At 59.1% G+C, this 13,924-nt stretch overlaps 1 protein-coding gene across 1 annotated transcript in view; it reads left to right on the top strand.

Moving 5' to 3' along the window:
• Window positions 1-6: 6 nt before the first annotated feature.
• HDAC7 (histone deacetylase 7) overlaps window positions 7-13,924 on the top strand; it is a 15,990-nt gene continuing 2,072 nt past the window's right edge. The window contains exons 1-19 of the mRNA XM_009707173.1: window positions 7-195; window positions 1,896-1,986; window positions 4,237-4,348; window positions 4,836-4,951; window positions 5,125-5,247; window positions 5,750-5,859; window positions 6,276-6,392; window positions 6,622-6,820; window positions 7,715-7,923; window positions 8,233-8,442; window positions 9,243-9,468; window positions 9,978-10,111; window positions 10,738-10,858; window positions 11,109-11,158; window positions 12,306-12,413; window positions 12,641-12,696; window positions 12,929-13,016; window positions 13,323-13,442; window positions 13,859-13,924. The exon at window positions 13,859-13,924 is cut by the window's right edge and continues 28 nt beyond it. Of these exons, the coding sequence (XP_009705475.1) occupies window positions 46-195; window positions 1,896-1,986; window positions 4,237-4,348; window positions 4,836-4,951; window positions 5,125-5,247; window positions 5,750-5,859; window positions 6,276-6,392; window positions 6,622-6,820; window positions 7,715-7,923; window positions 8,233-8,442; window positions 9,243-9,468; window positions 9,978-10,111; window positions 10,738-10,858; window positions 11,109-11,158; window positions 12,306-12,413; window positions 12,641-12,696; window positions 12,929-13,016; window positions 13,323-13,442; window positions 13,859-13,924 (2,406 nt within the window). The 5' untranslated portion in view covers window positions 7-45. The remainder of the gene's footprint in view (window positions 196-1,895; window positions 1,987-4,236; window positions 4,349-4,835; window positions 4,952-5,124; window positions 5,248-5,749; window positions 5,860-6,275; window positions 6,393-6,621; window positions 6,821-7,714; window positions 7,924-8,232; window positions 8,443-9,242; window positions 9,469-9,977; window positions 10,112-10,737; window positions 10,859-11,108; window positions 11,159-12,305; window positions 12,414-12,640; window positions 12,697-12,928; window positions 13,017-13,322; window positions 13,443-13,858) is intronic.

Genomic DNA, 13,924 nt, shown 5'->3' on the forward strand with positions numbered 1-13,924 from the left:
GCTGTGACCCCGTGCACCTCCCCACGGGTGCCCCAGACCGTCCCCATGGACCTGCGGATCGGGCAGCGTGTGGTCAAGCCCGGCTCTGACACCACTTTGCTGGCCCTGAAGCACACGCAGCAGCTGCAGCGCCAGCTCTTCCTCGCCAGCCTGCACCAGCAGCAAGTGGAGCAGCTCGCCCACCAACACGTGAGGGTACGGGCACCCTGGGGTGCAGAGGGGGGGACCCGCACCCTCTTTTGGTAGCGACTGGGTGAGGACTGGGCACTCTGAAGAATTAATTTTGCCCCCAAAGCACGTAGCTCATGGCGTCATGCATGTCTGCCAGCAGTGCCCTGCGTCGGGGCTGGCTTTGTCCGAGCTCCCGGCTCTGGCAGGGATTAAGAGGAAGAGGCTGGAAATCCCAACCCCAAAATAACCTTCCCAGGTGAATTCCTTCTTTCCCTTGAGCTGGAGAGTCTGCAGTGCTTTTTAGCCAGCCTGGAGACCTCTCTGACGCGAGGAGGCTGGTTAGGGAGTCAGGTGGGGGGGTTTCGTGTCTTACTTTCAGGCCAAATCTCCGTCCTGCCAAAGCCAGCGGGAGGGCTGGGGCCTCCTGGGATGTGCGAAGCAGGGAAATGTTTTCAGCCGCATACCATGTGTGCTGAGCAAGGAGCCAGAGCGACTGGACAGGATGCCTGGTGTCTGTGATCTGCCACTCCGCTTGGCCACCGCTGTTTCTCTGCCCTGAAGGCACGGCTTACTCACTTTACAAGCTAATTTGCTTTTCTGGGAAGTCTTCACTGAAATTCTCTAGTGTCACCCAGAATAGCACCCCTGCCCTGCACAACCTCTGCTGCCAGACTCTGCATTGTCACAAAATTACAGCAAGATTTAGCTTGGATGGTTCCTCCGGAGGCCCCTGCTGAGAGCAGGGCCGACTTCAGAGGTGGGGCAGGTTGCGGAGGACCACGGCCAGGCGAGCTGTGACCATCTCTGAGCACAGAGATCAACCCCTGCCTGTCCCAGTGGCACGGCTGCACCGTGCTCGTGGCAGGAATCGGTTCCATGTATCCAGAAGGGATTTCCCTCATCGCACGTTTGTCCCCTTGCTGCTCATCTTTTTGCAGTGCTCCTGGGAGGACCCTGGCTCCATCTGCTCTGTAACCGCTTTGGGTGGTGGAAGGTGCAGTTGTAGCCCCTCTCCTCTGGATGGAACAAGCCCAGCCTCATCTGCTTCTCTCACGTCCCCTGTGTTCTGCCACTAAGCACCAGTCCTGCTCTCGGTGCGTGGCATGGGCTCACTGGTCCCAGTAATCCAGTCTGGAAGCCCTAGGGGAGTCACACTGAGGCTTTCTGGGAGAGACTGAGCATCTGCTTGGTCCACAGAAGGAGAGGTTGAGGTGCTGCTGCTGCCACGACTGTTGGGTGCTGAGAGGCATTTGTGCTTTCTGACCTCCCTGCGAGACGAGATCATCTCTGAAAACCTCAGCTCTGGAAAGCACCAAGATCCAAACTTTTAAGACTAGTATAATAGGTTTTTTTCTTTTTTCTCCTTTTTAGTCACCTAGGATTTTTATTTTTTTGTTGTATTACAACATGCCCTAGCTACAGGCATGTCAAAACACCACGAAAGGCAGCAAGTTAAAACAGACTGGTTTGAGTTTTATGATGTCCCTGGGGAGGACATCTCTGGAGACAAAGATGTGTCCAGTTCGCTGGGATGAAACAACTTAACGTGTTCTTGTCGGCCAGGGCTGCCCATCAGGTTTCCAAAAATGACATAACAGACTGTTTCAGACATGCTCCATCACCATGTCGCTGTGCCTTGGGCTTTTGGGGAGGGGTAAGAGGGCTTCGGTCTGTTTTGGGCAAGGCTGGAGTCTCCTGGTGCTGATGTCCCTCTTCTCTGGCAGGTGACCATGGAGTCCCCGCACCGCGAAGCCGAGCCTGGGCAACAGGAGCAGGAGCTGCGGCAGATCCTCAACAAGGACAAGAGCAAGCGAAGTAAGAGCCTCCATGTGTTTGCCGGCACGTGGCACCGGGTGCCACATCTCTGCCCGAGGAGCTGTGTCCCCGAAACCGGGGGACTCGGCTCACAGTGGGAGATCAGAGAGGCTTTTAGAAGGGGGCTCAGCAGGTGGTTCTGCCCTTATCCAGACCAAGCTCTGCCTTCTCTTGGTCTAAAGGCGTGGTGATAGCATCGCCACCCCTGAGCGTCTCTGTCCTGTGCATCGAACTGAGCTGTGTACCTGCCTGGGGCCAAGAGAACACTGTAGCATCCGTGGGGAAGTCTGATCCTTCTCAGCAGCAAGCAGCGATGCCAGCAAGTTGCACTTAGCAGCTGGCAAGAGATTTTTTGGTTTTTATCCCTGGGCTGGCTGGTGTTTGTCCTTCATGTCCTTCCTAGCGATGCCAACCAAGTGGTCACAAAAGATCTCCATGCTGACGCTGCCACTGCAGCGGTGCTGCCCCGAGCTGACAATACTTGTGACTGCACTGGGCAGGGCATGAATTTATCTCTTGAACTTCCAAGTCCTAGGCTGGAACACCCGTGGCATGGTTTTTAGCCCTGGGCTGGCTGGTGTTTGTCCTTCATGTCCTTCCTAGCGATGCCAACCAAGTGGTCACAAAAGATCTCCATGCTGACGCTGCCACTGCAGCGGTGCTGCCCCGAGCTGACAATACTTGTGACTGCACTGGGCAGGGCATGAATTTATCTCTTGAACTTCCAAGTCCTAGGCTGGAACACCCGTGGCAGTGGGGAGAGGTGCGTGGGTCCCCCCACGCTGGGCAGAAGGGTTTGCAAACCCCGTCGGGCTGCGATCTCCCTGCGCCATCTAGTGCTAGTCACTGCGGGGAGCTCACAGGGAGCTTTTTGGGTGTGCAGAGCTCTGCATCCCAACCCGAAAATGCAGCCGCAGCACGCATGGGATGCACCATCCCCATCCCAGTGTCCGTGAGCCTGCTGTCCACCTGCCTGCCCAGTCGGGATGCTGATATTTCCCCTTAGCTCCCACGGGCTGCTCTGCCGCGGTTCACAGCGTTGACGAGACTAATCACAATGCTGAAAACACGGTGCCTGCCTTTTCCATGGCATGAACGGCTCCTGCAAACGCAGTCACCTCGGCGTGGCTGAGCGTGACAACCTGCACACAGCCCCTTTATGCGATCTGGGAGTTAATCATACAAATGAATTAATTAACTTGTGCTCAGAAGTGCCGAGTGCTGGCACAGAAGCGTGGAGCGTCTCCGTTGTAACCACAGAACGTTCCTGCTGGAGCAGATGGATGGGGATATGGCCTGGCATGGATAGGAGCGTGGGAACGGGCCCTAGTCCGAGGTGGGAAACCACACGGGAGGCTCAGGGCAGCCGGGGGCTGGCGATTGCAGCACCCTGCAGCCGTCGGACCTCGGTGCGGGGGTGTTTCACCACCGCGGTGGAGCCAGGTGTTGAACACGGGGTCGCTGCTGTTTGTTTGCCAGCGGTTTGTGGCAAGTCTCATGCTCTTCTGGAAGAGCGCAGCTCCATCAAGAGATTGAGGAGCCTCAAAACTATCCCCTGAACTGTTTGGAGGTGTTTTCTTTTTCTTGCAGTCTGTCATGCAGGCTGTCCCCATTTTAGGGGCAGAGCATGGCTACATGGGGGGCTGAGGTGCAGGACAGGCTGAACTGTTTGCCATCAACTGGAAATTATCTGCGTGTAACACAGGCTCAAAGAGCCCCAGGGCACAGTGTCTCTGGAGAGGTTTCAGAAGGAGCCCATGCACCCGTGGGAGTTTTGTTGCTGCCGTACAAGCCGTGTTGTGCTGTCATGCCCTCTTTATTCTGTGGGTGTCAGCTTATACCTGCTCTCTCTGGCTCAGATGAAGCAGACAGATCCGCAGCTGAGACTTGCCTCTGGCGATGCTCTGCCTCTCACCAGCCACGCTCTCAATGCTCAGCGAGGCGCATGCAAAAAAGATCAGGCTCTTGAGATGACGTGGGAGAGCAGAGGGTAGGACAGACATGCTTCTTGGACCGTCTGGGAAACTCTGTTGCCCCATCTGGCCTTTTTCTCCCTGAGCCAGTCTTGACCTGAGAACTGCACCAAGCATCTCCACAGGGTTTTCTCAGTATCCGTGTGCTTGCAGGGGGTCTCCAGCCATCCTGGCATTACTTGTGGAGCTGTGGGACCATGCTCATGTCTGCAGGGATCCCTTAAAGTGCTCTGTGTCAGCTCGCAGCCCTGTGTGGTCACTGCTGGTCTTTCTGCAGGTGCTGTGGCCAGCACAGTGGTGAAGCAGAAGCTGGCTGAGGTCATCCTGAAGAAGCAGCAGGCAGCTTTGGAGAGGACCAGCAACCCCAACCCTTCAGCCATGCCGTACAGGTAAAACAAGGGCATCCTCTGGCCTACCCTGGGTAGGACATCCGCTCAGGACCCGGAAAACATGGCTGTTGGGCAAGACCTTGCTGTTATCTTCTGCTTCCTGGTCTTTAGAGAGATGGTTTAGCTAACGTCTGTTGGGGTGAGGTAGCTTGGTTCTGTGTTAGGTGCTTGCAGGAGGTGGATGAAGCTCCCACATTGTTTTGCCTGACCTGGTTGGACTTTGATAGCTTGTCCCACTCTTGACCCAAAAAGTACTGTCGGCTTCTTGTCTTTTGTCCCAAGACAAAGCAAAACCAGCAGCTGGATCCCTTCTATAGGTGCTTGTGGTAGGGGACAGGACAAGCCTTTCTGGCCACTGGCAGAAGAGCGAGTGCGTGCCCAGGAAAGGCAGTGGCCCATGGGCCACCCTTGCGTTGGAGAGCACAGTGTGGGTGGCACGTGGCTGCCAACTGGGAAAGGTCTCTAACAAGGTGGCTTTTCCCCGTAGGTCTCTGGAGCCTCTGGATCCTGAGGGCCCTTCCCCTCCTGTGCTCAGCACCTTCCTGCCCCCCGTCCCCAGCACTTCTCTTGACCCCCCAGAGCATTTTCCGCTGCGGAAGACAGGTAAGGCCTTGGGGATAACGCCATCTCCCCCCCGCCCTGCTTTGATACCCTCGCAGCTCGCTTGCACGGGGTGGCTGGAGCTGAGAAGTGGGTTGACCTGGCCCCACGAAGCCGGTCCAGCTTTGCCCCCCATCAGCGGTGGGGCTGGGACTAACCGCCTGGTCTACTTGCAGCCTCTGAACCCAACCTGAAGGTGCGTTGCAAGCCCAGGAAGTGCCTCGACCGACGCAAGAACCCCCTGACGCGGAAGGAGAGCGCTCCCCCCTCGCTGAAGAGGCGACCACCCGAGGCGATCGGTGAGGGCTTCACCTGGACGGTGATGCTCGGGGATTTGGAGAAACCTTGGGGCCAGGCTGGAGCAGCTATGGTCTGTCCAGGATCCTGTGCCACATCTTCTTGGGGCACCATGTCTCCAGGGCTTGGCATGTTTTCGATGCCCTCCTCGGGGTGTAGCCCATGGAGGGAGCTCACTGCCAAGATGGTGCAGGGATAGATGAGCCAGGAAAGGATGTTGCTGCAGCTGTACCCTGCTGCTTTTTGGGCCCAGGAGGGACCTACAAGGCTGGAAGGGTCCAAGGCCCTGAGCAATTGTGGCTGGTCAGGATTCCTCACCGTGGTGTGGTTCCTCCCACGATGGCAGGGCAGCTCCGTCTCCACTGTACCGAAGGGAGATTTGGCCCTAGGAGGGTCGTGGGCAGCTGTTAGAGGGAGGGAGGGCTATGAAGGGCTGGGGCAGGGGCTGTGCAGCCCTTCTCTGGATGCTTGTGCCCATCACCCCTGTTTCACTTCCCTGCACAGACTCCTCCCCGAGTAGTAGCAGCACCCCCGTGTCCGGCTGCAGCTCCCCCAACGACAGCCTCCCTGCTGAGCACGGAGCCCTCCCCGCTGCCTCCGGCATGGCCCATGAGGTGAGTTTCGACGGCCTCGCAGCCAGAGGTCTTGCATGTTGGGGCTTCCTGACCCCGGCGCTGGGTGCCCTCATCTCCCACTCCCATCCTAGGCTCAAGTGAAGGTAGCATCCCCCTCCAGGGACCCCAGCCCTGAACCCCACTGCCCAGCAACTGCCCCTAGCCTTGCTCTTCCTGCACGGTGGGATCCTCTGCCCAGCCTAGCGCTGCTCCTGACACCATGCCCTCCTTCGCAGTCTGCATTTCTTGTTCCCTAGTGTATGTGCTGTCCCCGCGGGTCCCCGATGCCCCTTGCCCTGGCCCCTAGGCAGCTGGGGCTCAGCCACCCTCTTCTGCTACCCGTGCCTTAGCTGCTTGTCCCATGCTGAGCTCTGCCACTGCCAGAGCAGGAGACTAATGGATTGTGTTTGGTGCAGACACCCCTGGCCCAGCGCCTGATGATGCAGGAGAGCTCACTGGCCCAGTTTGCCCTGCAGAGTGCAACCTCCCTTCCGGCCATCACACTGGGATTGCCGGCTACCACTAGTGCCAGGGTAGGTAGCCAGGTTGTAGGTAGCCCCAGAACTGGGCAGAGGGTCCCCGCGGGACAGGGGAAGCCATTTTCCTTTGAGCCTGGGGTTCCTGGGGTAATACCAGGCATGTGCTGGCTCTGAGTATTCACCAGCACTGCCCGTGGGCACGGTGAGGACGTGCCGTCCCCTCCTCATGCTGTGTCCTGGCGGGTTGCTAACCCACTCCTCCTCCTCCTCCTCCTCTCTGCAGGGAGAGGCAGATCGCCGTCCCCTCTCCGGCCTGGCACACCGGGTGCCCGTGCTGAACGGACCTGTCCTTGCGGGCACGCACTCGCCCATGTTCATACCAGCTGGCTTGGAGCAGCACGAGGCTGGGAGCCCCTTATCCCCTCGGCTCCAGCCCGTCATCATCCTCGAACCCTCGGTCACCCACACTCCACTGGTGGCAGGTAAGTGTTGAGCTCGGTGACAGGCACTGAGGCTGTGTCAGCGCTGAGAGGGCTCAGCGTGGGGCAGGCAGGTTTTTAGAGTGCTGAGAAAGCCCAGTGGCCTTGATTTTTCTGTTACTCTCCCATGAGCCGGGGCTGAGGGAATGGAAAATGTTGACCCTGGTTATGGCTAACTAGCGAGTGCATCCTGGCCGTGGAAGAGACCAGAGTTCTTCACCCACCGCGGCCTGGATAATGCAGAGAGAGCCATAGCTTTGGCTCTGCCCTTCAGCTGCCCCTTGCCCTGCCTGAGCTGGGCTGGTGTGGAGCTGTTCACCCTTCCCACAGCCCAGTAGCCCCCCTCCAAGGGACCTTTCTGCCTCTTCCTAGGCTCTTGTGCCAGCAGATTTCACTACAGACCCTACCTTGAGCAGGGCAGCTCAGACCTCTTGGCTGTGCCTCTAGCTGCCTTATTCCACCCAGCCCCTTTAGGTAATCTGCTCTGACAGGAGCAGAAAGAGAACTGACTCCTTTGTGCTGGTTCCTGGCTCCATCTCTCCCTACCCTGTGATACCTGCAGTGAAGGAAGCTTCTTCCATTGAGGATGAAGCTGAGGGGGCGACTGAGATGACTGAAGTCAGCCAGATCCTGTCCCCAGACCCCTGCGGGCTGTGTGATGCTAAAGCTATGGGAATAGGAGGAGGGGAGCCACAAAGGCACAGCCCATCCATCCTAGCCTACCAGATACTGGGCTCCAGGGCTGTGCTGCTGTTATTTTTAGGGCTGTCTGGAGGTAGTCTGCGTGGGTACAGACGGCACTGCTGCTTGCTGTGGTGTGGACTGAGAGCTCTGCAGGGTGTCACGTCTGCCCAGTGGGCAATGCCACCCCTCACCTCTCGTTCCTCTCCCCTCCAGTGCCAGGTCTGGGAACCGTCCCCTTCTCCTTCACCCCCTCGCTCATCTCTGCAGAGCGCCTGTCGCTCCCAGGCCACCATAAACCACTGGGCAGGACCCGCTCGGAGCCCCTGCCCCAGAACCCCAAGGCCATCCAGCAGCAACTGGTGTACCAGCAGCATCACACCCAGTTCCTGGAGAGACTCAAGCAGCAGACGCAGCTCGGCAAGGTAAGTCATGGATATCCAGCCTGGGCGTGTAGGAAGCAATGGGAGACAGAGGCTTAGAGGGGTGCAAGATGGCATCGCTGCCTGCTGGGCAGTGAGTACCAGATGCCCAGGGCCAAGCCCTAGCCAGGCATGTGAGATGCTGCCTTGCCCAGACTCAGAGCAGCAAGCTGAGGGTACCTGCTCAGCCTCCTTGGCTCCCACATCCATCGTGCTCCTGCCCTGAGATGCCCTGCCACCCGCTATGGCCCTCTTGGCCTGGCCTCTGGCCCCTGCCACCTCTCTGCTCATTTGTGACCCTTCTGGCTGCAGCGCATGGCTAAATCCAGCGAGAAGCCCCGTCTGCGGCAGATCCCCTCCTCGGAGGACATGGAGGCGGAGGGAACGCTCCCGGAGGCTGGGGCTGAGAGCAGTGACCCGGCAAGGGCACGCGTGGAGCCCACACGGCCGGGGAGCAGCGTGAAGGAGCCTGAGAGGACACAGAAGATGATGCAGCCTCAGGAGGAGCTTGTCCTACAGCAGGTACACAGGGGCTGGCAGGGACGAGAGAGCCCTGGGGAGGGGTCTGGGCTGCCATCCTGAAGCTACCCTTTCCCTTCTGGTCACAAGGAGCCCGTGGGCAAAAGGGACGATGCCTTCCCTGGCTGCCCCATGCTGCGTGGAGCCCTCGGAGTGGTTTGAAGCCTTCATAACTGGCTCAGGAGTGGGTTGTAGGAGGTGGAGTTCCTAACCTTGTTCCTCTCTCCAGCTGTGGCTTAATTGCTTTGAGCATTAGTCCTGAACAGGCAGCATGCAGAGATCCCTGCCCTGCAATTTGGAGCAATTCTTTTCTCCATCCCTTGGTGTCTCCTGTTGGAGACTTTGCACAAACCCAGCAAAGCTGGTAGCATCCTGAGCCTGGGAAGATTCAGATCAGATCCTGAGAGCCACCTCTGTAAAGGGGTGCTGCGTAGATGAGGATGCAGGCACCGCATCTGTACCTTCCTTGAGCCCATTCGTTAGGACAGGGACGAGAGCTGCAGCCACCTCTGGTGTCAGCAAGGCTGGACATTGTCCCCAGATCGCTGAGCATCGTCCTCCAAATGGCTGTGCCTTGCAACGGGGCTGCCCAGCGCTGCGGGGCTGAGCCAGCAGAGAGCAGCAGATGCTGTGTGAGGTGTCCCAACTCTTGCAGACCGGCTCCGAGCCCCCCAGCATGGAGGGGGTGGTCGTATCCAGACACTGGGAGGGTGCACAGTGCAGGGCTCCATTCCCCGTGCTGGGTGATGCTGCTCCCGCCGCCCTGGCCTCTTGCGGTGCTCACCGCCGCCTCTCTCCATCAGGCCTATCTCTGGGATTCCTACCAGCGTGTGCAGCAGCAGCTTCTCAAGCGGCAGCCCTTGGCCGACTCCCCCATGGTCCCCACCATCCATGTGGGGCACAGACCCCTCTCCAGGGCCCAGTCATCTCCTGCCACCGCGACCGTCTCCCTTCCTGCCCAGGACACAGCCTCCAAGACGCTCTCCCTACCTGTGCAGGAGCAGCCAGCCAAGCCGCACTTCACGACGGGTACGGCCCGACCCCTCTGCGGGGCTGTCACAGCTGGAGCAGCTGCAGAGGCTGGGGACAAGAGCTGGGAGGGAGGTGGGGATGCTCAGGGGCAGCTTAGTGTCAGTCCTGGTCACTCCCAGACTCATAAATGCTTGGGAGTGCTTTGGGTGGCTGCAAAAAGAGCAGAGCAAGCCCTGAGGGTCCACTTCTCCTTATCTAAGGGGGCTTTTCCAAGCAGGACCTGCCCATCTGGCCCCTGGACCACCATCCTGGTCCAGCGATGCTGGCAAGGTTCAGCTCTCTTACATAGTGTCCCCGCTCTTCTACATAGCCAAGGCAGGATTTGCTTCAGGCGTGTTGGGACAGAGGCTCTCATGGTTTGAGGAAGGTGTTTCAGTCAAACCAAATAGTTACAGCCATTGAGGGTCTCAGCCAGCCCCTGAAAAGGAGCTGAGTTAGGGTCAGCACCATCGAGGTCTGGGAGCCCAGTCCAGACTCGGGACAGCAGCTCTCCTTGTGTATTGCAGGGCTGGTTTACGACTCGGTGATGCTCAAACACCAGTGCTCCTGCGGCGACAACAGCAACCACCCAGAGCACGCAGGCAGGATCCAGAGCATCTGGTCCCGTCTACAGGAGAGAGGGCTGCGCAGCCAGTGCGAGGTGAGCGTCAGCGGCAGGGTGGGAGCCGGATGCCTGTCCGGGAGGGGGATGCTGGTATGAGCAGATCTCATGCTAATGGTGTGATAGGGTATCTTGCTCCCACCTTCATCCCTTTTGCTCCCAGATCTTCTCAGCCTGTTTATCACCGTTATTTTGGACTTGTCCGTTGCTCACAGTGCCAAGTTGGAGCATGCTGGTCTGAGCATCTCCAGCTTTGGATGGCAGTGGCAGTGGCAGTCTGCTCTGCTGGAAGATGGGCGTAGGGAGAGGTGTGATCCCTACTGAAACAGAGTGGTTTTACAGACTCTGGGAACGTCAGTGTCAGTTCCAGTCTGTTAGAAACCTTGGCCCTGGTCTAGCTGGGCTGACTGGTCCGCACAGGGCTCTGCAGTTCTAGGAAAGTGGTGCTGGCATTTCCATCCTGATCCCTGCCTGCAAATGAGGGGGGTTCTCAAGTTCAAGTCCAATGCAAGAAGCACGATGCTGAGCCTTGCAGCTGTGACAAGATGTAGCTGTACTCAGACAGCGGGACGCGCCACCTCCACCCTCAAAGACTGGCATGCTTGGGTGCGAGAGCCTCTATCTCCCACCCGGAGCGGCTTGGTCACAGCCCCTGTCTGCCACAGTGTCTGCGGGGACGCAAGGCCACCCTGGAAGAGCTGCAGTGTGTCCATACCGAGCGCCACGTCTTCCTCTATGGCACCAATCCCCTCAACCGCCTGAAACTGGACAACGGGAAGCTGGCAGGTGAGTCCTCATCCATGCCGCTCCCTCGGGCAGCAGTGCCCTCACCTTCTGCCCGCTCCTACCCACACACCCACTCTGGGTCCCCGAGCACCCTCAGCTGTGGGAACTGCACCAAGCAGCTCCCCTGAAGGCTGGTCCTCATTCTGGACGAGCAGCTGGGCCAAACCTCCCTCCCTGTGCCATGCGCCCTGTCCCTCGCCATTCCCCAGTTTCTCAGCCCTGAAGTCCTCGCTGTCCCCTCTCTCTGCAGGGATCCTGTCGCAGCGGATGTTTGTCATGCTGCCCTGCGGAGGAGTTGGGGTAAGTGCTCAGTCTGTGCTCTGGCTGGTTTTGGATGGGGTTGTTCCTTTTTTCTGTCCCCAGCGAGGGCCTTCTCCTGGGCTTGAGTGGAGGGGGAGCTCCCGAAGGCTTTGGGCTGCCAAAGTTGGGCAGCCTGAGGTGGGAACGCTCCGTCAGTGGGCAAGATGGCATTGTATCAGAGCTTCCCCCTGTCCTTGGGATGGTCCTAAAAGCATCCCACCCTCAGAAGGGGGTCCTTTGTGCCTCCTTACTCCAGGGGACCCAGCAACCGAAAGCCCCTCACAGCCCTTTCCAAGAGCCCAGGGCATTAGAAGGGATCAAGCTGGCGGGACGGCTGGGGGAAGCCACAAGCCGTGGTCGTCACTGAGGGAGGGGAGCAGTGGCACGGGGACAGCAGCTTGCCACTTCTCGCCAGACACCTTTGTGGCCTCTCCTTTCACAGCTTGCCGTCCTGATTTCTCTCCGTTCATTGCGTTCTCCTCTCTTCCTCTCTCCCCCCTGTCTCTGTCCTTCTCTCTCTCTTTCAGGAAGGGTCTCACTCCATGCCTTCCTGCTGCCTCTTCTGGTTCTTCTCCTCTCCTTGCCCCCGCTGCTGGGCACCAGCTCTTCTCAGCCCCGTTTGCATCTACTTTCCCCGCTCTGCCTCCCCCTCCCTGCTCTCCTCTCGCCCGTGCCCCGAAGGCGGGGGGGCTGGAGCTGCCCCTTTCCGTGGGCAGAGGGGACCCTTTGAGTTGCACACATGGCGTTGATCAGAAGAGACTTGAGTTTTCCGGCTTTGGCTCGGCCCTTGACGTGATCCTGATCAAACCAAGATGTTTGGTTAAACAATAAAATAAGATAAAGAAGGTAACGAGCGTTTTCTCAGTCACCCCTTCCAGCCCCCGGGTGCAGGGTGAGATGCTCTGTGCCGAATTCGGCTGGGGGCTGGGGCTGACAGCAGACGGAGGAGCTGCCATCCTGGCCAGCAGCACCAAGGAGCTGCTGGGGAGCTTGCCCCATTGCATGCGAGGTGGCCCAGCCCCTTTGGCCTGCACAGGACTTCAGCTGCTGGCCCCGAGCAGGGCAGCTGGCAGGGAGCATGGGTCCCGTGACTGAGATCTCCTCCACCGGTGCCTTGTTCCCCTCTGACCGATCCTCTTGCTTCCAGGTGGACAGCGATACCATCTGGAATGAGCTGCATTCCTCCAATGCTGCCCGCTGGGCCGCCGGCAGTGTCACCGAGCTGGCCTTCAAGGTGGCCACCAGGGAGCTGAAGGTGGGCTAGCTTCATGGGGAGGTCCCAGAGCTGTGCATCGCCCCGTGACCGAGCAAGAGGGCGGGGGGGCTGCGGGGTCTTGCCAGCCGGCACCGGGTGCTCCCAGCCCTGCGCTGCTGTGGGCTCCATCCCCAGCTGTCCCCGTGCGGCAGGACCGGTGGTGGAGGGGGTGTGTGATGCTGGGGGTAGCAGCTCTGATCACCTCGCCTTTTGTGTTTTGTCCCCAGAACGGCTTTGCTGTGGTGCGGCCACCCGGACATCACGCGGATCCTTCTACTGCCATGTAAGAGCCCCTTCCCAAGCCGCAGGGCTTTGGACTGGCATGTGGGAAACCCCAAAAAACAGCCCCTTGGCTCAAAATCGCTCCAGACTAACCTCCTCCGGGACCCATCCGTATCCAGGCCACGGGGAGAGGGGAGGGTGAGCCCACCCTTTGGGGCGCCACGTGGGCCAGGAGGGAAGGGTGCTCAGGAAGGGCCCCAGAGCGTTAACCAGCTCTGACTCCCTCTTTGCAGGGGATTCTGCTTCTTTAACTCGGTGGCCATTGCTGCAAGGCAGCTGCAGCAGAAAGGGAAGCTCAGCAAGATCCTCATTGTGGACTGGGTAAGTCGCCTCCGTCCCCCAGTGCGTCCCCGCTCCTCCCCAGGAGCGAGTGTCTGCATCTCCTCCCAGCTCTGGTTTGGAGCTGGATCAGAGAGCAGCGAAACCTCCTCCTTCGGGGACCATCTGCCAGGAGCGTGGCTGGGAACCCCCCGGTGTGTCAGGATGGGGGAGCAGGAGCAGATCCTGGGGATGGGGGACCCAGCCCTGGAGCGGGGTAGAGATCCAGTTGCTTTTAGCTCCGTTTTGGGCTATTGGGCCTCCCTGAAGGCTGAAAAGAGCGTTTTCCCAATCTCTCTCTCCCTGTAGGATGTTCACCACGGCAATGGGACCCAGCAGATCTTCTACAGAGACCCTGACGTTCTCTACATCTCTTTGCATCGTCACGATGATGGCAACTTCTTCCCTGGTAGTGGGGCTGCTGATGAGGTAAAAAGCACGGACAGGCTGCAAGGTCTGTGCAACTCTGCCCAGGGATGGCAGCGAAGGTGACAGCCAGAGACCAGGGCACAGCCGGGTTTGAGAGGGGGCTGGTTTGGGTCAGTGCCTTGCCCGTTGATGCCTGATCCCTGCCTCGTTCACCCAGCTGGCTCCAGAGTCGAGGTTTTGTCCCAGCCTGCAGCCAGCAGCACGGGGACGGTGACTGATGGATGCAAGGCTCTGGGAAATGTCAGGAAAACATCGCAGGCTCTGCTGCTCTTCAGCAGGCTTTGCAGACCTAGGGGTCTGGGACACCCAGCCCTGCCTCCCCGGAGCATGGCAGCGATGGAACCTGCTCCAGGCACTGCCCCAGCATCCGTGCAGGCCACATCCAGGCCTTCACTGCTGTCCTTGCTCTCTCACAGGTTGGTGCTGGCCCTGGCGAGGGATTTAATGTCAACGTAGCCTGGACTGGAGGGCTCGACCCCCCC

Source organism: Cariama cristata, unplaced genomic scaffold, assembly GCF_000690535.1.
Source record: "Cariama cristata isolate BGI_N322 unplaced genomic scaffold, ASM69053v1 scaffold26319, whole genome shotgun sequence".
NCBI classification, from domain to species: Eukaryota; Metazoa; Chordata; class Aves; order Cariamiformes; family Cariamidae; genus Cariama; species Cariama cristata.